The 22436-nt window shown below is 38.9% G+C and overlaps 2 protein-coding genes across 5 annotated transcripts in view; one reads left to right on the forward strand and one right to left on the reverse strand.

Annotated features, from left to right (window-relative positions):
• Nucleotides 1-20795, forward strand: LOC148658650 (zona pellucida sperm-binding protein 3 receptor). Of its 3 annotated transcripts, XM_088640114.1 has the most exons (19): nt 1-240; nt 614-732; nt 1646-1831; nt 2201-2297; nt 2789-2862; nt 4397-4576; nt 5251-5439; nt 6278-6466; nt 7170-7281; nt 7941-8014; nt 8946-9134; nt 9624-9809; nt 14599-14695; nt 14947-15020; nt 15807-15986; nt 16415-16591; nt 17709-17894; nt 18737-18922; nt 19484-20795. In XM_088640114.1, exons 2-19 carry the CDS (start codon nt 654-656, stop codon nt 19486-19488), a joined length of 2460 nt encoding a protein of 819 aa, XP_088496240.1. In that variant the 5' UTR covers nt 1-240; nt 614-653; the 3' UTR covers nt 19489-20795. The 3 variants fall into 3 exon arrangements, with proteins under 3 accessions (XP_088496240.1, XP_088496242.1, XP_088496239.1); XM_088640113.1 differs by lacking the exon at nt 1-240 and having other exon boundaries at nt 390-732; XM_088640116.1 differs by lacking the exons at nt 1-240; nt 17709-17894; nt 18737-18922; nt 19484-20795 and adding an exon at nt 16853-17368 and having other exon boundaries at nt 389-732; nt 16415-16626.
• The window catches only part of LOC148658651 (C4b-binding protein alpha chain-like), a 15100-nt gene continuing 10678 nt past the window's right edge, over nt 18015-22436 (reverse strand). Inside the window, exon 9 of one of the 2 annotated variants that reach the window (XM_088640119.1) lies at nt 18015-18382. The gene's annotated coding sequence lies outside the window, so the exon portion shown is untranslated. Of the gene's footprint in view, nt 18383-18589; nt 18770-22436 lie in introns of those variants that run through there. The other variant, XM_088640118.1, reaches the window with a different exon arrangement.

Below are 22436 nucleotides of genomic sequence, written 5' to 3' on the forward strand. Positions count from 1 at the left end.
CAGCATAGCAATGGCACGAACGCATTGTGCTCTTAGTAACAGGGTTCCTGTGTTAGCTGTTCTTTCTTTATTTTCACCATTCAACTGATTAAGTTGTCTTTAATGCTCGGTATAATCAAACGTCGAGGTCTTCCTTTCCTTTGCCCTCCTAAAGAACGTATTTATCTGCCACAATTCATGAGAGCGAAGCGCTGTAGCTGTTGCAAACGTCTATACTTGTTTCATAAATGTATAATAGCGGTAAGTGTCGAAAATCCTAAGCATAATTAATTTTTTATTCAGTCTTACTCATGGTGGTTCAATACGTTCATATATTATTTAATTAAGGCAGACCTACGCAATGTGGACTTAGTAGGAAGGGGGGGCAGGAAACAAAACGTAATAACATTTCTGAGATGTCCTGATTACTCAACTCTAGTGCGCTATAAAATTGACACGAGTTCGTTCAGTGAAACTTTAAAACTGATAAAACATTAGTGGTACTCACAGGGTGCCTCTAATAATAACATTTTGCAGGCTATTTCTTTGGCTAGGCGTCTTATATACATTAACTGAATTTAGAGGAGAAAAAACACATTGCCATTTGGCTGTTAATGCAAGGATTAATCTTTAGTTCTCAGTGATTAAACTGCGGCGAGTGACGGAGTTCGAAAATGCCTGGGACGCAGAAATCTCTTCTTTTCGAGGGGAAGGTGGTCTTTCTGCTTTTCCTTCCCATCGCCGAGGTCTTAGGTAAGAACCAAGGCAGCTATTGCTTTTGCTAACGTGCAAGATAAAAAGTAACGCTGTATGTTCTTTACTGATCTGAAGACAGTATTCAAAGGAAATGAATAACTGTTTACATAACTGATTTACAATGTTCCATCTTAAAAACATGTAGACCAATATATATATACTTATTGTATTAAGGATGCCTGGAAAGTAAAGAAACGTAGTCAGGGAAAATTCAGACACTTTGACGACGGACTGCATTCTTTACTAAATATAGAACTGTTTTCTTTTAGAGTCTTAGGTTTAAGAAATCAAATCCAATGCATACGAAAGTGGGGATTTTTTCTCTGCACATTATAAAATGATAAATTAAGAACCGTATCTTTAAAAACTAATTTTAGGAAACACAGAACATCAGTTGAACGTGTCGTTTAGAAGAAAAAAACATTGAAAACGTGGCAGCTGCAGTTCTCTGACAGAGGCGCTTCAGCACTGCTAGGTTCTTCGAGACTAATTGTAAAAATGTAAAAACACACCTTTCCGTATTTCAATACAAAATTATTCCAGCGAGGCACTATATCTGGAATATGTATGTGAAAATAACCCGACTGTTGCTGTAGCCTGATGGGTCATCATATTCATAGTTTTTGCCTTTAAGAAAACAATACTTATTTTAGGCGTGTGTAAAGTAATTGGAAGTTTTTTGTTTTTGTAGAAAAGGGGGTTTAAAATCATTTGAACAACAGCAGCACTGCAACGCAGATACTGTACACCTTTTCTCTGCACAGAAGGGAAATTGAAATACCTTTAACACATGCGCAATTAGCAAAGCGCTTTGTTGTTATATGAAAAAACGTGAAAAACGGAAAGCCGCTACAATAAATAGATCTTTATTATTCTGTAAGCGTTATTTTGTATTGCTTTCATATTTCAGGAAACTGTGGTCAGCCTCCGATGTATCCCACTGCACAGCCCCTGGAAGAGTACATGGGAAGAAAGGATTACTCCTCCGGGGCCAAAGTCACGTACAAATGTATAATAGGCTATAGACGACTGATGGGGTCTTCATCTGTCCAGTGTGTTGATGGGCAATGGACGCCACTCAAAATGATGTGTGAACGTCAGTAAAGTGTATTCAGCTTTTTAATATCTGATAAATAGTTTAATCTTGTAAATCGTGTTTACTCCTTAGGTTAAAGTGCCAAAATAAAGTCTTTCATAATCTGCTTTGATTGTATTTTCACTTTTATAACTGAGATTTACAGGTTCACCACTTTGTAAAAGAAGAAACAGAAGAATATTGTTTGACACAAATTTCCCTTTCTGCATTCTGTCTCTCATGCAGACTATTAAGTTTACCAATATAATGAATCTTAACTGCATCAGAAAGTTAAAAGTTTTCTTCACATTTCAAAGGCACAATTCGCCTCTGCCACATATTTTTTGAAGCATTTTGTAAAGTATGCTTGTATTATTGTTTGATATTTAGGCAAATCGTGCGGCTCTGCAGGAGAAATCTTGAATGGGCGCTTTAAATATGAGGATGTCCTGTTTGGGCACAAGGCTTTAGCCGAGTGTGATATTGGGTACGTTGCTGTCTGCTTTGAACTCTTTGTAAGGAGAGCACCCTGCTAATTTCTCATTTCTGGTGTGAATTGTATGCTCAACACAGTAAGGATAAAATCAAGAAAATATATTTTTCTAGTCTGAACAAAGATGATAACACATGGTCTTGATTTGGTTAATCAGTCCACTTAGGGGGCTTTAAGTGGCAAAAGGACCCAAGAACACATGTGCAAATTCAGTTTAGGACCATTATTCAGGACAGAGAAAGGGACACATCTTTACACAGAGAGGCTGAGGACTAGGGACATCTGAAGCAAATGTTGATTTCTGTGTGTTGGTTTCAGAATGTTGAGGCAGATTGATAAATTCTTGTGTCTGGTAAAACATTAAAAGTACTGTTTGAAATATACAGTAGTACAGAAGGAGCACAGTCACATTTAATCACTCCGTCTTCCATATATAATTTAATTACCTACTTGATATTTTTGTTTTTTTGTGTGCTTTTGACAAGGTACCATCTTGTTGGAAGAAACTACAGGCAGTGTCTAGACTCCGGCTGGGATGGGGATATTCCACATTGTGAAAGTAAGGATGTCAGGATGGTTCATACAACTTTTAATTGAAATTAAGTGAAGTCTTGTTCTTGTCCTATGTCCTAAATCATACTTGTTTTATTTTGGTTTGCACCAAATGTGGTTTAAACCAATTAGCTAATTTGTGTGACTATTTGAAATGTTCATGACCACATAGGTTTTAAAAAAAGTTGAAAGGATATTTAATTCAGTATAATTGGACTTTTTTAAGGCCAGTTTATTTCATCTGAAGAGTAGACTTGTTTTCTGTCTTTTTTAATTCCAACACAGAAGGATGAACTTTCATGTTCGCACCACTTTTTGTTCGGTTTGAAGTGCTATTGGACCAGTCTGATTCACATCTTTGTTCTGGTGTGTACAGCATGCTCTGTGCATTAAAAAAAATTTTGTTTAAGAAATCGGCTTTAGGGTTGCAGCCCGTGTACTGCACAAGGACCTGGAAGACTCATGGACTTGCTCTTTTATAAGGCCTGTCAAAGCCGTTAGTCTCGGGAGGTCCTGTGAGCACCACAGCACTGTAGCAGAGAGTTAGTGCTGAGTGGCTGTGATCGTCGCAGTTCCGCGCGGGGTCGTGCCCCCCGCCACCCGTTCCGTCCCCCACACCTGGGGTGCGAACCTGGGTCTCCGGCGTAACGCAACAGGGAACCAACCACGTGAGCTAAAGGAGACCTCCCCCAGCCCAGGCAGCTGAGGACCCTGCTACACGCAGTGAGGGTGCTGACATCACCACACTAGGTCCACTACACCCTCCCCTGCTGACCTTCGCCTCGGCGAAGGCGAAGGACACTCCACACTCCACACTCCTGCCCGAGTCACGGCACCAATGTGACAGTCACTGTTCCGCGCCGGGCCGTGCCCCCCTGCCGCCCTTTCCGTCCCCCACACCTGGGGCGCGAACCCGGGTCTCTGGCATAACGCAACAGAGCACCAACCGCGTGATCTAAAGGAGACCTCCCCCAGCCCAGGCAGCTGAGGACCCTGCTATGCGCATGAGGGCGCTGACCTCACCACACTAGCTCCGCTACATGGCGAAGGGGTGCTAACCTCCATGACATGACTACAGGCTTGTAGGTGGCTGGCAAGCTGCAGGAACTGCTTTTACTCTGAAACAGCGGAATAACACCAGACCCAATACCCTGATACCCCAAGAATGCCTAGGGCAAGAAAAGCCCAACCAATGCCTGGTGGGCATTTTGGGGGAATCCTCATTGACAGTCAGTTAACAATGTAGTCCAGGCTCAAGCCACCGTTGTGTGGAGTACAGAGCTTGACTTGAGCACTCTGAGACCCCTGGGAGCCTCAGCAAGCGCATGTCATAAAATCCAAAATCTGTGAGAGATTAAAATCACCACTTGAATGTCATAGGGTCTCGAGTGGGAGACATGCGCTGGGTCCAATGTTTTGTGGGTTTGGTTTTTGTGAAGATGAAGTATCAGAGGGACCTGTGTTTTGGCTCAGTGCTGCATTGTATAATTCAAATCAAAGGTAAAACCACTCTTGCTGTACTGTTGGATCTTGTTTTGCAGTTGTGAAATGTCCCGACCCTCCAGAGGTGACTGATGCTGAAGTGGCAGGCCTGACAGAGGGGCCCTTTGACTTCAACAGTGTGATCAGCTACAGGTGTCGGAGAGGGCAGCTCATTGGGGACAGGGAGATTTTCTGCACTGAGAATGGGACCTGGAGCAGCCCGCCTCCAGAGTGTAAAGGCAGGAATCTCTTTTTCATGCCTTTCGTTGTTTTTCTACACAAGCTTCTTTCATTACCTGGCCCAAAAAACTGATACTGAAATTATGTTACCCAACAATACCATTTCCCTTTGGTCATGGTAAAATTTGCTATTTTAATTTTAATCCATAAATGATGTTGCTGACTACAGTAGGTGAAGTTTGTATTCCTGCTTTTTTAAGAGATGTGGTACCACATAATTAGACCGTTACAACCCCAGAATAGCAGGACAATGCAGAATTCAGTGTAATGTTTTCTTAATTGACTCATAAACATTAACATCCACCAGGTCTGTGAAGGGAAATCAGTCAGTAATGTTGCTCCAGTAACATCATTGTTGTCACCTGACAATCCCCCGTCATTCAAGCTGACAAAAATCTGACGACGTTCATAAGTCATATGTGCCCCCTTTTTTGGGTGGGTTATGAATGTACATTACACAACAGCAGAATTAGTAAGTTTTACACGGCTCATACTGCACACAGTAGTATAATGAGCTACAGCACTTATTCGTGTACGAAGTGAAGTGCTCAGTTTTCATTTTGGATTTTTTTATCCCAGGATTGTAACCCCTTCCAGCAGGTCTTCAGATTCAAGCATCCGAGCGCCATGTGGTGTTTATGATCCATGCCCTGTGTTTGTTTCTTTTGTGCAGAGATTGTGTGTGCAAACCCCCGTGTGACCAATGGCAGAAAGACTCACGGATATGGCAGAACATATAAATACAAAGACATTGTTTCTATTGCTTGCAATCCTGGGTATCGTCTGAATGGAACAGGTCAGATTCTTTGTGGAGAGCATGGCCACTGGCTGCCTTATGTTCCACAGTGTTTGTACAGGAGAGGTAAGCAAGTTCCGTTTTCTGCTTTCGAACCAAACCATGCCACTGGGCTTCTAGCGTATGTCCAACCACATTTTTCCGCACAGACCTGACAAAAAGCATTGACTATGAAGAGTAAGAAAAGTTGCATTGCATAGAGGAGGTGTCCACTCTGACACAACATGTAGTTTTTTGTGTGTTTACAGCAGCCTTCCATTTCCTTTTCATTTGAGCTACTATGCTTCCTAGGAAGCTTCTTAAATGAGGTGGTGTCTAATGCTCGTTTTCACCTGTCACTTGTATGCTCGGACCAACATAAAATCATAACTCTTATGGTAATTTCGTAGAAAATGAAGGTGGTGGAATTCATAAATCTGCAAACAAAACAAATAACTAAGCCGCTTATACTGTAACAAAGCATTGTTGGAAGGTGTATAGATTAAAATCTGAAAATCGGGCTCAGTAACAATCTAATACTTGATACAGTTAGTTAAAACTTTCAGTCATTCTTCAGTATCACATTTTAAACCAGAACTATGCATTTTATATATTTAAATTATGTCAGCTTGACTATTGGTTGCGCAAATGTAATTTTGATTTATTTTATCGTGTGGCCAATTAAATGCAGCTTCTGGTGTAGAGTGCCTGCCCTACATGTGGACACTGGACTTCAGTAGTGGGTGAAGTGGGCACCTTTATATACAGTATGTAAATTACTTTGGCATCCTGTGGGATGAAAAGCTCTATATTAAAACAAGGAATTATCTATACCTGGGGTGTTCCCAGCAGATCTGCATGACATACTGACACCAGTTTCACCAACCTGTTTACATGGCTTTTGCTGTTCCTGTTGGTCTTGTAGCTATGACCTGTTCACAACCTTCTGTGGCTAATGGCAGAATGACCAGTCAACACAGACCCCTGTATAAATATAATGACAAGGTTACTTTTGCATGCGACGCTGGATTTCGTTTGAATGGGACTGGTAAAATCACCTGCAGAGAGTTCAACCATTGGGCGCCTCGCATTCCTCAGTGTGTACCTCTCAAAGGTAATAATTAATACATTTTCCGTCTTTGACTTGCCAGATCATTTTACTACACTTTATCTATTTGCATGAAGATGAAATTTGATTTTGATGAAAGATGATTTTATATGAAAAGGCACAGGGAGGTGAAATCAATATACTTTTATATTGTCCAAGCACAAAGACTAGAAAAAAGGAGGGCAGGAACAGGGAATGTATGTATATTTGATGCCACACTATCTAGTATGCCAAACATATAATGCACAGTATGTTTTCTGTCTTTGACTTACTAGATCATTTTACTGCACTTTATCTATTTGCATGTGTTTGTATATATTATGTTTTAGAATAGGAAAATGGGGTAGGAAGGTGAAATCAATATATTTTCATGCTGTCCAAGCAGGAAGACCAGAAACAAGTCTCATAATATGTGGAGGAACAACAGATAGTTATGCAGTATTTGATGCCACAGTACCTAATATGTCAAACTTACCTCAGTAAGAGCTCAGTAACTCAGATACAGAAGTGGGTTGATATTGTGATTTTTGTAAGTGCTAGTTGATATTATAATGACTGGGACAGAGACTGGAATTGAATCCTTGATCGAGGGGTTTTCATATAGATTAACCTACTGTATGATTCTAACTATAATTGTGAAGTTTTTTTTAACACAGAAGATAACCACTTAATCACTGAAACTTTTGCCATTTACCACTTGATTCTGTAGGTGCAACATTTTCCGAAATAGTGTGTGGCCCTCCTGGAAAGATAAAAAATGGGCGATTTGTGACAAACAAAACACATCTTGGGTCTGTAGCTACTGCTGTGTGTAACAAGGGGTGAGTACATCTTTATTTCTGTATGCAGAAGATCAATTCCAATGAATATCTGAAAAACATCTTTGTGTTATTTTCCAGTGTCTTTGTAAAATACTAATGATCTGTTGCATTTATATAGCACTTCTCATCCAATGGATCCCAGAGAGTTTAACATATTGGAGGGGACCCACTTTATCAACTATTTAAATATCAATGATTCCAAACTTTGTTTAAAATATTGGACAGGCATGTAGGTTGGGGTTATTTCCTCAGAGTAGACTTAATACACTTCCTTCTTCACAGTTTAAAAAGATGTAGTGTTAAAATTGTACTGATATATAGAGCATGTACCGAACAGCTACAGTATATACCTGCAAATACAGTAGGAAGTACTCTGGGAGAAAGTAAAAACTACTTTTGCTGTAGTAATTTGGCAGATAATGCATTCTTCCTTCATTCCATGCAGGAACATAATAATATTCCTTGTAAATTAAATAGAGGTGTGCTGTGCCCAGAGGTGTTAATTTGGAAAATAAGGAGCTATTTGTGAAAGGAAAGAAGGGGTGGACAGCAACCCAGTTGCCAGAGCGTTGCTTGATAAGGATAAGGATATAGAATTACAGTCTATAGCATAGAAAATCATAATCTCCTCACAGCCTCTCGTTATTTGTTTACTGTAGGTATCGCCTGGTGGGTCAAGGCCAGAGAAAGTGCTTGAATTCTGGCTGGGATGGTGATATTCCTCAATGTGAAAGTAAGCAGAGCAGCACTTCAATTGTTGGGGTACACAAAGGCGCCGATCCAGACCAGTTACTGAAAATGATCAGGACTGATTCTTCACACCACATTACAGAAATTGTTGTGTGCCTTGCAATAGCTTCATTTTTCTGTGATCTTTCACAAATTTATATATTTTACCTTTCCCGTTATTTTGCTGGTGGTGATGTTCAGTATGTCTTCATAAAGTTATCACTAAAAAGAATCTGCTGTCGAAAAAAATCCTTGCTCATTAAAATAGCATGCCAGTGCAGGCACACTTTCTCATTTTTGTCCTCAAAATTGTGTACCAGCTGTCACGCCCTCTGCAGCCAGAGGGCGCTCCTTCTCAGTCCTCTCCCTAGTTTCCTGTCTGCTGTCCTTCCGGTCTCTCTCTTTCCCTTGGGCTATATATTTCCGGGTCTTGCTCTCTGTCCTGTCTCAGCATTGACGTTCAGATGTCCTGAGACCCGCCTAGCACCAGGGCGCCCCACGTCCGCTCCCTGAGGGCATTGGTTTCTATACGGCATTCCTGAGCTCTTTGCACTAATGAGCCTGGGCCTTTTTCCCGTCTTGCCGCTAAGCATATGGGTCTTTTTCCGCTCTCCTACTCCCCACGGTTAGTCCCTTTGGACGTCTGTGACACCAGCATCAAAATCACCATGTGCCTGAGAGCAGGTAGAAAGTTAGTCAGCTTTACAAGTCCAGATTCCAAGTTATTTATTTTGTCTCATGAATAGGTATTTGGATAGACAGAAGAAAAAAATATTTTCTTAAAAAGTGGTGTGTGATGTTCTGTAGTTTTTCTGCTTCCTGCATTACAGCGGCACATTGTATATATTTCTGTGAGAAGGATCATTTCCATGGAACACACTTTACGGTATATATTAATCACATCATTTGTTGTCTTCTTTTCAAAATCTTGTCAGTAACTACCTGCATTTCTCCAAATGTGACAAATGGCTTCCAGAAAGGGAAGCTCAGTGACACTTATAAATACAGAAAGTCGGTGTCTTTTGCTTGCCATGAGGGGTTTCTGCTGAATGGACCCAGCAGTGTAACTTGTGATGAGAATGGCGAATGGTCCCCATCCATTCCGACATGTTCTGCACTCAATGGTAATCTGTCACTGACGTGCTTTCAGTCTTCAACTAACTGCCCAATACCTAACATTTGTTAAATGTTAAAAAAACATAAGCCAATTTTAAGAGATATTTATCTATTTATCTAAAACTTAACAGTTTGATCTTTATCAGTTACATTAATGCAGTATACTGGGAGGCATTATGCAGCTACTAATGCCTTTCACTATAAATTTGCTTTTAATGTTTTTACCATGATGCAGAGTGAATGCTCCTTTTTGAGATACTGCCAAGTAAATTTGAATTGCGTTCATTAAAATTAATGCCAATTTTAGAGAGGCATAAAGATTCACAAATGCTACAAATGCATTCCAATATGATACTTATTTGCTGCTTGGAGTATGTTCTGTACAATTTAAAAGCACCAGAAAAAAAGATTTGTGACTAACACATTAAGTGGAAAAGTTGTATTTGTCACAATAACGATGTCTTTATGTCCGAAAAACCTTTACTCTTCTGCCTTAGAAAAATGCAGTATTCCCCCACACCAGAACAATGCACATCCCCGAGTCGACTTCCAGACACAGAAGGAATATGCTTCTGGTGCTGAAGTGATGTACACGTGTGCACTGGGGTACAGGAGAGTGGGAGGCTTCTCATCTGTCCAGTGCATTAATGGAGAGTGGACACAACTGAAACTGAAGTGTGAACGTAAGTGATATGTCTGAATTTATTGAAGGTGTAGGTCTTATTCTGATATGAGCAATGAGTCCCTGCATCATTTAGGACAAATGAGTATTCTCAGCATTTGTTGATCTGAGGACTAACTTTAAAGCACATTTAATGGTTTACATCGATTTTAAGTAGTACTGCTGTAGCATGCTACTAAAGATTTAATATTATTTGTGGTAAAAGAGGGCTTCCTGTGATGGTTTTCAAGAGTAAAGATGGTTACCATTACCCAGCGGCAGCTAGAATGGCCAGCGTGATTACCGAAGTAAAACACATGGTATGAGAAGTGGCATCATTTGGTGTGTAAAACCCTAGATACATGGAAATAAAGCTTGATAACCATGCTGATGTTAACAGTAAATATAGAAAAGAACCACAGAACTGCAATAAGTTTGCGATTGTAAAAGCTCATCAAAACGTAGTAGTGAGACAACAACTTTGTTTCAGTCATTGAGGCATTCGTAGGATTAATGAATGTATCCCTCTGGTTACCCAGAAAAGCCTGTGGTTACATCCTACTTTTTTACAAATTCTATATGTTAACATACTACGACGATAGTATTCAATTATACGCTTTAACCAATTTTAAATGTAAATGTTGCTAGTGTCTTGACAGAAGAGTTTCAGAAAAATCCAGAAATGATTTTGAATTGCGCAAGTACTGGTTGAAAGGGAACCAATTTCATTTAATGAGTGATAAAGCACATGTTGTTCTGAATCCACTCACACTGACTTAAGGACGAAACCTGTGGTACAATGATGTGTTAAAGGCCTTTGCGTGTTAAAACAATTTTGTGGGGAAACGCAATATTTATGCCAAAAGTAATAAATACCGACAGGAACAAGACAAAACACTGGAGGGTTTGGTTACCAATGTGCACAGACTTGCAGAGCAGTGTAACTTCAGGCGTTTACTTGACCAAAGGAGGAAGAATTTCCTTGACAGAGGAAGAATTGTAGTTTGCATACTGGCAATACGGGCAGATTTGAAGATTTGCTTATGAAAAGAGATATTCACCTCTTGAGTCGAGATGCAGAAAAAACACAAGGAAGACCTTGGGAGAATAAACAAGTGCTTGGCAAGAACAAGACAGTTCCTCTGTTGGCCAGACCTGATGTGCATAACTGTATCAGGTGTGATCTCGTACACAGATGTGAGACCTGAATGACATCAAATGTTGTATAAGCAGTAAATCACCTTCTTAGGTGAGAGTATTTATTTGGCTCTGGTGAATGTCTGATGTTGGATGAAAGTCATTAGGGAAACACACAGAAATGAAGCATTGTTCCCTGTTTATCAAGAGAGCAACACTTTTGTGTTAAGGCTCTGTCACTTTCCATTAGGCTTTTCATTGGCAAGACATTACAGCCAAACACAGTCTGTTCACCAAGACCTCACCTCCCCTCACCAAGACCAACAGCTCATCATGCTTCGTCTTTGTGATAATTTTCACACTGCAGTTCCACTGCATCTGAAATGCCAGGTCACAAGCACCTGAGCATCAGCAGTATGAGGAGGCAGCAAAGCAGTTGTTGTTTGCAAACTGGATCACCACATGGTTTTAGGGGGGTCACTAGTGTTAATTAATGCTATAGATTATGATGGTGTGTGAAGCTTACCTGCACTGCCCAGCAAAGAAGTCCCTTTTTGCACATTAGGAGTGTCTAGTCGCTAGACACTGCACAGGACTATGTTCTTTTAATGACCAGTATTTTTAGCATATACATTCACCCAGCCATTTTCTAAACCCTTCATTCATTCTAGGGTTTCAGGGAAATGAGAGCCTATCCCAACATACAACAGATACAAGGCAGGAGACACCCTGGACGAGACTCCAGTCCATCACTCCGCAGACACACAAACACTCATACCAGACCCTACCCATATGTTTTTGGACTGTGTGAGGAAACCAGAGCTTTGCTGTGTCCCAATTCTTGTACTGAGCCCTAAGCCCTTCCTCCAAATCCGCAATTCTGTGATGTAGCTAAGTGTAGACTTGAAGTGTGCATCGTTATAAACGGGGTAATGGGACAACCTTGCGTGATGTCACTCGTTGGTTTCACGGCTCACAGTAAGAATGCTGTCTGTCGTTGATGCTTTTTTGCAGGTGGCTAAGTGCATGTCAGTGGATAATCTTTAAATTCTCCGCTTATCTATCCTTGCACAAAAGTAGTTACACATTGTGTTCATGTTGAGCATATTGAATGAAGTACAATACGCTAAGCAAAACTTGGCAATACCACTCTCTGTTTATTAAAAGCTTTGCAGTATTAAATGTATTTCATGTCGACTGTCCCAGTACAAAAATGACAGTACGAGGAACATTATGTGTTCATTCACATTCATTCAAAGTAAATTAAATAAGGTAAACTTGGCCATACTTCAAAGCTTTGTATTATTAAATACGCATACTGTTAACACAATACTCTGCAGGTAAAAGAATATTAATCAGTCAAAATGAGGTGACGAAATAAAAGCTTTATGTCAAAACGTTGTACCAAGAATACATAAAGTATGAATCGAAAGTAGCCTAATGAAATTTTGTTTTTACATAAATTATTCAGAGTTCGCACTGTCATGGTAATCCTGGAAAAGTTATGGAAAATTAAATTTCATTTTCCAGACCCGGAAAAGTTTTGAAAAATGATCAAATATCCATTATGTTTTGGAAAAGTCGCGGATTTATTTAAAATTGACCCCAAATTATCATGCCCTTTAATAAAAGCAAACTTTTAAAAAGATGCAGCGGCATTGCCTTGGCTAACATTGAAAAATAACAGTGTCGCGTCAGACCCTCTGGAGGGAATTTTAAAGTGAGCCGTAAAAGCTAGCTTAGTGCCCATGTCAAGATGCCGAGTAGATGTGTTTTCAGTGACCTCTGGTTAGCAGATGAAAAATACAAACTATGGGTCCAAAAAGATGAAGACCCAGGACGTGCGAGATGTAAATTATGCAGGGAAACCTTTGACTTGAAGAATATGGGTGAAGCTGCGCTAGCAAGCCACGCGAAGGGTAAAAAACACATTGACAATGATAAGGCTGCAAGAGAAACAATTGGAATCGGCACCTCTGTCAACTTATTTGCAGATAGCACAGCGAAGGTTACCACAATCACCTCACGGAGTGAGACAGACAAGCAAACACAGATATCAGCGTTTTACAATGATGTACTTTCTGCTGACGTTTTGTGGGCGCTGAAAGCAATTGATTCACATTATTCGTACAAATCGTGCGCCAGCGTTGGGGAACTGTTTAAAACAATGTTCCGTGACGGCAAAATGGCAGCTAAGTGTTGTTGTGGCAAAACAAAATCTGCATATTTGACCACTTTCGGAATTGCTCCCTATTTTAAATCGCTGATTGTCAGAGACGTGTCACGACAAGCAGGATATGCCCTGCATTTTGATGAGATTCTTAATCATGCACTGCAACTCATGCAGATGGATTTACAGTACTGTTCATGTGAGGATTTGGAATAGTGGAGAAGTGAAAGCTAGGTACGTGGGCTCGGAGTTTAGGGGACACGCAACTGTTGGGACATTATGGAGAAGATGCACAACCCGCTCTCATAAATCCATTCAGACTGATCTGATTTACAAATGAAAACTTTCAATATTAATATTGCAGGAACTATGTTCAGTTTGTCAACATGTTGAGGTACGTGAAATTATTCAGACAGAAAAGAGTTTGTGTTTACGCAGTGAAACATTTCAGGATTGAAAAAGGCCATATACAGTATTTCCCTAGCCTATGTGGTCTTACTGATGAGGAATGTTGCTCGTGTTCTAGGAATAAACATGCTGTTCAGGTAAAAGAAAAGTAATGCCATGCAAGAATGTATTTCAAATTAAAGTTTTATATCAGAAAAATCTATAGCAACTGTAGACACTTTTATTTATTGTTTTGATTGTTGTTGTTTTTTGTAAAAATTTCCTAAGAAATAAATCATAAGGGTGACCTTACACTGAGATATATTGGTCATTCTGTAAGTTGTAGTTGTATTTATGCTTAGTGGTATTGAACTGGCCTATGTATATTTCCTCTAACCAAGCTCTTGCACACCTGAAAGAACTAATAACCAAATCACCAAACCCTTAGTTGAAACAGGTGTGCAAGAGTTGGGTCAGAGGGAAAATGTGCAGGACAGGGCCCCCAAGGAATGAATTAACTACCACTGCTCTAAATCCCACAGATTACTGTTGCAGTTGTAAGGCCAATTTATTCATGAAAGTGCAGAAATATAGTCATGGAAATTTAGATAAAAGTTATGGAAAAGTCTTGGAATGTTGTTGGTAAAAATGAGTGGGAACCCTGAATATTGTGAATTTTAAAACTGGAAAAAAAAGTTAAATTTTCGAACACATGAATATTGTATTCTCTGTGGCAACGTCTCTCCGCTATGATAGGCTACAACATGAAAGGTCACCATGCCGCCAGGAGCTGGGGGCAATTCCCTTCAGCGGAATCCGTTCCAATGTGGACTTCAGAGAAGGGGGCAAAAAGGGCGCATTGGGGACGTTTTTTTGAGCACCCTTGTGAAACACAAATTTAGAAATGGGACACCCTGTTCCTTGCACACTTGAGCGGGAACCCGCATCTGAAGGACGCAAGACTGAAAGCGTGCATATTTGGACACGGCCTTTAGCATATACAGAAGACTTCTTTATATTTCTGACACAGCACTAAAAATATTCATTCATAGCATTGCAGCCAGACCAAAACAGAAAAGTTAATTGTTGTTTTTTTTCTTGGTGATATATTTTTCAGCGAAGTCCTGTGGCTCTGCTGGAGAGATTAGGAATGGGCGTTTCATGTATGATGGGGTCCATTTTGGTTCTCGGGCAACCGCTGTGTGTGATGAGGGGTGAGAAATAACAATTCCAAGGAAATCTTTTTTTTTTGCCTATTTCCAATCTGATATGTTTTAATTTAAGTATTGACTCAGATTCGGTTTTTAAAAGATGGCACTGTACACCGTGTTTGCTTAGAGAGCAGGATGCTAGAACCAGCATTAACAATGCTATGTCTTTAGTTTAGATGGTAACTAAATTATGCTCTCTTCGTCATTAGAAGTAATAAAATCTCCATCCCGCACATCTCTTTCCCTGTGTCCAGGTACCAGTTGGTGGGCAGGGGATACAGAGATTGTCTTGCCTCAGGTTGGAGTGGTGACATTCCACATTGTGAAAGTAAGTAGGACAACTCATCTGACACACTGAAGCTCTTACAGCAGGGATCCTGTAGGTCACCATTAAACCTTCAGTTTCTGAAGATTAAGTACAATGCCATTTTGATCAATTAAATAAATGATTTGTTAAAAAACATAGAGATCATTCAGGTCTAAAGTCTTAAGTACCCTTCTGCTCTTTAGCACTACAGTTCTTTTAATTGAACAGATTACTTGCTTACATTGTTCAGTAGCTCATGGATATTCCCAGTCTTTCAAAACAAGTGGTCTAGTGCTCTGCAGGACCAGGGTTGGAGACCCCCAATTTACACTGGAAACTTCACACCCAGTTTTGACCCACTGTATCAGTTGGGTGACATGGGGTTTCTTTGATGAAGATGAAAAATTAGGCCTTTTGGACATATTATCTCATACATTTGGTAAAGGGTGCCATTGAAGATGATGTACTATGGTGACAGCTTACATTTATGTAGCGTATTTTATAGCTAGACCTCCCCTCCCTCCTCTTCAGCTAAAGCATTGCAAGTAAGATGACAGCAGTGAGTCATTCCTAGCACACCACACCTTATAACATCACAGCAGTGACCAGGAAGAGCCATTTGGCTCATATTAAAGCAATTTCATTCAGGTCACATTTTATACATGAAACAGGGCAGAGTGCATGTTTTATTTTAGAAGCACCAACTCTGTACCACTTGAAAACACGTAGCATTTTTGTGAGGTTAAAAATGTCAAGCAATGTCAAACATCTGGGCTTGTCTGATATATTCTTACCTTTCGCATCCAGCTGTGAGATGTCCCGACCCTCCAGAGGTGACCGATGGTGAAGTGGCAGGCCTGGAGGAAGGGCCCTTTGACTTCAACAGTGTGATCAGCTACAGGTGTCTGAGAGGGCAGCTCATTGGGGACAAGGAGATTTTCTGTACTCAGAACGGCACCTGGAGCAGGCCACTCCCACAGTGTAAAGGTACAAGCCTTCGATTTTTGTTACTATTAGGTGGCCTGCGTCGGTTTTTCCATCTTCGTAATTTTCTTTACTTTTATTTTGTGAAATATAAATGGCTTTGAGATCATTGCTCTTAAAAGTACCTTTATAAAACCGTTATTATGTTAAGTATAGGCTATTAAAAATATGCTTTGGGTGGAAGAAAAAAAGAAATATTTTTTTTTGTGAAAAGGGAAATGAGAAGAATTATTGTTTAATTTTCTTAATGTTCCAAAACCACTGTGTCCTGTATAATGCAGTGGGGTTTGTGTCACTTGATTAAAAAAAAAAAAGTTTAATTTCAGTATTTTGATGCCAGCAGATGTTTTGTGCTGCCTGTGTGCCATCATGGCAAGACTGTGATGGTACCAGTACATCTTTATGACACACACTGTTTATGTGTTTCACAGAGGTTTATTGCATTAATCCTGTTGTGACCAACGGGAGACAGATAAGAGGTCGTAGATCAACATATAAATACAGAGAAACAGTGGCTTTTGAGTGTGATTTGGGGTACAAGCTGAATGGACCCAGCATGGCAATGTGTGAAGCAGATGGCAAGTGGTCTCATCTCCCAGCATGTGTTAGTAAGTGACTGTAGTGTTTGTCTCCCAACATAAAAGTGCAGATGCTGAGATGCATTACATGTAAGTTATGATAAAACCCTTATTTTATGTGAAGAGTATAGGAATTCTGAAACTCAGTAGTGCCATTGAATAGAGACAACACAAGTTTTAAATTACTGTTCAGAGTCAAAGATTATGAACTAAATCAACCTTTTAGATCAACCAAACAGGTAAACATGTATTTCATGCTGAAAGGAAAAGAAAAGAGACACCACATTTCAGCTGTGGAGCCTTCTTCAGGTGTCCCCCTCTTCTTATGTCCCTCATTGTAATGAAGCACTCTATGTGAGGTACTGTACCTTTGCTCTTGCTGGAGGTCATTCAGTTATGTGAAGTGCTCAGTCAGATAATTCAAAACAATGTCAGCATTAAGAAACTGAACAATGATTGAAAACGTATGTAATAACAATCAAGAAAGAGGGTGCATAGTGAGAAATTAAAAGCTGAAAAAGCCTGTAGAAATTGTGGAACAAATGTGGCATTACTGACTGTCCTACAGCAGCTGGACAAATAATTAAAGCATGTTAACAGCGTGAAATACTGAGAAGGCATTTCACTCTGTACAGGTTATGTCTGGGACACTTGAAAAAAACAAAGGTTTTGAGAAAGCATGTTCACCTTTGCTGCAGTGGCTAAACAAGTGCAACGAAAGGTGTGCGAGAAGGTGATATAATCTACACAGAATCTATTGCAAGATATTTTCAGGACACAGATTGACCCAGCCAAGGGACAAAAGGGTAATGGTGTCTACTTAAAAAGTCAAGTTACCGAAGACATCAGGATACAAATTCTGACTCCAGAACATTTACAAATTCAAGCACTGCAGGTAGAAAGGGTAAAAATGGGTCTTAAAATTAAAATAAAACTATATATTTAATATGTGATTGAAAACATATACAGCCTTTACCTCTATTAAAACAGTATGTACAGTGCCTCATACCCTTGCCATGAATAAAGCCTTGAATATTTTGGCACGGTGCATACTGTTTTAGAATTAAGTTACACATTATTCCATGTGAATGTGTCCTGTGTATATTTGTGAGTCTGAGTCTGTCTCTGTCTCTTTTCCTTTATGCAGAAGTTCAATGTTCTTCCCCTCTAGTACATGCTGGTAAAATAATTCAGGGTTCCAGTGGCCAATACATATATGGACACTCCGTAACCATCGAATGTGATTATAGATACCAGCTGAACGGTCACAGCAAGATTACCTGTGATAGAGATGGCCAATGGAAACCCTCCGTTCCCACATGTGAAAGTTCAAGTGAGTATATAGTTCAGGTCATCACAAGGTAAAACGAGAGCAGAAAACGTCTAAACCATGTCTTTTGCTTTTAATTCTGTCATAATTTAGAAAAGTTATACCTAATGTTAAATGTGGAGATTAGATTAAATGATTAATTTTATTGTCATCTTTACATCTGGGAAGATTTGTATCAGGGTGTTTTCATATTGTTTACATTTATTAGAAAAATCATCATAAGAGGTGACTTAAATTTCCTTCCATACCCATTGAATACTGATAATCAATGGAGTATTTCCCAAACATGTAGTGGAGCTAGCTCAGACACGGTGACATCATCACCCTCCCTGCGCGTAGCAGGGGCCTCAGCCGCCTGGGCTGAGGGAGGTCTCCTTTAGCTCATGTGGCTGGTTCCCTGTTGCATTACACCGGAGACCCAGGTTCACGCCCAGGTGTTGCGGGACCAAAGGGGCAGGGTGGAGCGGTGGAGGGCACGAGCCTGCGCGGAACTGCAACGGCCACAAACAGCAACAGTAAAAGGCTGGGAATAATACAAGTCCCAGATCCCTCCTGTCAGAGGCTCCAGGGTATGAATACCTACAGATGGATGTTTCGTGTCACTCATCAAGCACTGCCTGTAGAAGAGTCTCTTTCTTTATTACTAGACGTTTGGGTCGTCACTCAAAAGTTATTGTGTTAAAGCCAAAATATCAATATTATTCCGCAGTTAACTTTTTTTTATTTTGCCTCTTTGGAATGCATTGATAAAAGTTATATATAAACATGTTGTTAATCCTTTGTTCTTTGTAAGGTGCTCTGCAATCGTTCTTAAGATACAGCCTCTGTCCCTTGTCTCTCTGCAGAAGCTGAATGTCCTTATCCATCCGTGGATTTCACTGGAATACAGGATGGGTACAAATCGCGGTATACAACTGGAGACACTGTAACCCTAAACTGTGGCTATGGATACAGGCTGAATGGTCCAAGCAGCATTTGGTGTGATCGAAACGGCCAGTGGTACCCTAATCTTCCCAAGTGTGAATATCTGTGTGAGTGTGGAGGCTGACAGTAATACTAGAAGGAAGAAAAACAACCTGTTGTATTTCTAACCACCAAGCATCATGTTTCCTGGCATCTGCCATTTCTGGGCTGGAAAATATGCTTCATTTTCAATAGTGTCACCATGTGTTACAGAAATGATAGTGCTGTTTATGTTTGTTCCGCTATTGAAAAATGTAATGAAAAGTAAAAAATTACTATTCATATTTTTATAATAGCGGTTTATAAAATGTTTGCCTTGAAAGGGCATTTTCATTGCTTTCACATATAAAAGTTCAAGAGATGTTTTAAAAACAAATTTACCCAGTTACTAATTTGAGTTGGTTAAAATCACTGATTGACAAGTCAAAATGATGAAGTAGGTGGCTATTTTAGTGTGTTGTTAATAGTCTAGACAGTTAACTTTGACTTCTAGACAGAATAACATTGCAGGATAAAGACAAGGAGAAATGGATTCAGTACTTTTACTATACAGTATATCTAATACCTATACTTATTTCCTATTTGTTGTATAAAACAATAAAATATCAATTTTCATCTTTTCTTAACAGATTAACAAAATTGCAAGATTATCAATGGAAACTCAACGATCTGGAACAGCACAACTTTTCTCCTCACTAGATTATAAGCCATGGGACTGCGTGGAATGAATTTATACCTGCACTCTGTATACAAAATCAACAACGTTAAAATATTTAATCGAATGTTTATTAAGAATGACATATTGTGTCATACTTGTTTTCACAACCGATTTGGTCAGAAATAACGTTTGTATTTTTATAATTCAGGTAACACAGAAGCCTTTAAAAGACTCTTGAGCACCTTACCATTATACCACGACCTTAAATATTAACACTAACCCTTGTTAACGGTCCCTTTCTTTATCCTGTGTGATTTGTTTACTTTAACACATTTAAGAGTCTTTAATGATTAAGAAATATACATAGAAAAATATCCAAAGAAGAGTTTGCATACTTCTACATATCAGAGGTACAGTATATGTAAACACACACTCTTTGGTTCCTGTTTGTGAGAGGCAACCCTTCTGCCTTTTTTAGAAGTCAGAATGTAATCATAATATAATTTCATGTTTATGATTAATCAAACAGCAGTCAGTGCTTCTGCATCACCGGTCTTGGGTCCTGGGTTCCATTCTAGCTCTAGATAATCGGACTGCATGTTCTCCCCTTTTCTCCTGGTGCACTGGATCCCTCCCTCAGTTCAAATACCCTCTGCCCAGACTAATTGGGGTTTCTAACTGACTGCATGGATGGGGAATGACTGTGTGCCCTGTCAAGACCTGGTCCAGTGTGATTACCTAAACCAGGTTCTGAAATGGGTTGGTGGAAACTTCAACCTAAAAAATTGACTACTGTGTTGTTTCGACATAGTGCTTGGTTGTGGGTAGGTGGTAATATGCTTAATGCACTGCCTTCGTGCTAGTTTAAGCAACACGTGTGCCCCAAACCAGTTTCAGACATTTTTAGGCCTCTTAGGCATTAAGAACAGTTTTTACTTATACAAAAATATAATTCCAGAACACAATTAAAGTAAACAAATGGCCCAGGATATTAATACAAATAAGGAATCGGATTCTTAATGTTTAGATATTTACAAGACAGTTTATTCCTTTAAAAGAAGGTCCTTTAAAAGAAAAAAATAATGATAATCTGGGAAAACTGAATTCCATAATGTGAAATTCCTTTCTTTCCTTGTCTTTCAAATTATTAATAATATATTTTTGATTATATGAAAACTTTATTTTTCTGCAATAGCTTGTTTAATATTCAAGTCAGAAGCTACTGTATATTACTAAAAAGCCATCACAGCATTAGTTAATAAATGGAATAAAAAATGGAATAATGTCTTTGTCTCATTTTTTATATATATTCATTATTTATAAGTGTATTTAGATGGACCTAATGGCCTCCATTCGTTTGGAAACTGCAGTGTTATATAATGAAAGAGAGCTAATGAATATGCCGTACTATAATTCGTGTGAGTATTCATAGTACATTTTTTTTAAGACTGTTTACAGTGCTATATAAAAGTACTATATCTGACTCTTCCTAGGATGTCCCATTTTATGAAATTACAAAGTGATATAGTATGTGCAGTTTCTTTGTACTTAATAGTTTATTCAGAACCCAAATGCTGTATTTGATTACTTCTTAGAGTAAGATAAAAGATAAAGTAAATGTCAGCAAAACTAGAAATAAAACCTGTTGATTGCACACGTTTTCAGACAAAAGTGTTTGGTGGGAAATAACTGTGGCAGTAAAATCATAGCCTTTTTGAGTAGAAAAATGGATGGAGCAATGTACAGGCAAATACTAGGTGGAAAACCTGTTTCAGTCAACTAAAGACTTAAAATTGGTGGAGAATTCATTTTTCCAAGCACAAGTCCAAAGCCACACTGGTGTGACTGAAAAAAATATACAATATGTTGAACATATAATAATAATTGATTATTATTAATTACTTCAAAGTGTTTTGACCGCAAACTTTAAAGCAGTAAGATGTAAAAACTGTGCAAGAATTTTAATACTTGTACAATAAACTACTGTACTGTATATACAGTAGTCTAACATTGTGAATCTATTTCCACTTATTTTCAGTTGGCGTTTTTGCCCACTCTGTGATTTTCTCTAAATCTTTGTAATTCTATTACTTCTATTTCTGTTAACCACAACCCCCATTTTTCCATTATCTGAAAAGCAGATCATTGAGGGACACCTGGCTTACTTCTAACCAATTAGAAGTTGACCTAAGATGATAAATTGGTTTGACTGTTTGTTAACCAGTTCTTGATCCATGCTCTTACAGTACATTACTTTGGATCCTATGCATTTTATTATGAAAATTAATCTTTTATGAGGGACCTTATCAAGAATTTCCTGAAAGTCTAAATATTTTGGGTTTTATGCTTATCTGTTATACTTGTTCCTTGTCTGAAGAACTGTAGTTAAACAAGACCCTCCCTTTTTAAATCCATGTTGACTGTCTCTTAAAATGCTATTGATATGCTGTACAGTATATTCTTGTAATTTAGGTCTGTCATTTTCAGAACTTTACCAGTAACAGATATAAGACTGACTGGTTTATAGTTTTGTACCCTTATTTAGAAATCAATGTGACATCTGGTACGACTCTCATTTTAAATAACACTTCAATAATCCTAACTAGAATTCCATGACTAGGAACCAATAGTACTTGGTGATTTATTGATTTTTAGTTTCGTTAGTTCCTGTAAAACATCAATGCCATTTATGTTAAAATATCCAATATTTGATAGACATTATTGATGTCTTATATAAACATGTATGAAATCTTCATATATAATTTTTACTGTATTTTTATCATCAATAAACAATTACCTGCTATGCTGCGCACAACTTATGCATTTACTGTTTTTTTTTTACTGTTCTAGGACTAAAATGTCACTTAAGGACACTGCTTTACTATACATTATTTATTAAGCTGGTACTTTTATCTAAAGTGACA

This window comes from Lepisosteus platostomus, chromosome 7, assembly GCF_059453375.1.
Source record: "Lepisosteus platostomus isolate fLepPlt1 chromosome 7, fLepPlt1.hap1, whole genome shotgun sequence".
NCBI lineage: Eukaryota > Metazoa > Chordata > Actinopteri > Semionotiformes > Lepisosteidae > Lepisosteus > Lepisosteus platostomus.

What these genes read in the sequence shown, in the direction of transcription:
- LOC148658650 (XM_088640114.1), top strand. Translation starts at nt 654, where the DNA reads ATGCCTGGGACGCAGAAATCTCTTCTTTTCGAGGGGAAGGTGGTCTTT. An exon ending in ACCGCTGTGTGTGATGAGGG is followed by an intron (nt 14,696 to 14,946) that starts GTGAGAAATAAC and finishes CCCTGTGTCCAG; the next exon opens with GTACCAGTTGGTGGGCAGGG. An exon ending in TGACATTCCACATTGTGAAA is followed by an intron (nt 15,021 to 15,806) that starts GTAAGTAGGACA and finishes TTTCGCATCCAG; the next exon opens with CTGTGAGATGTCCCGACCCT.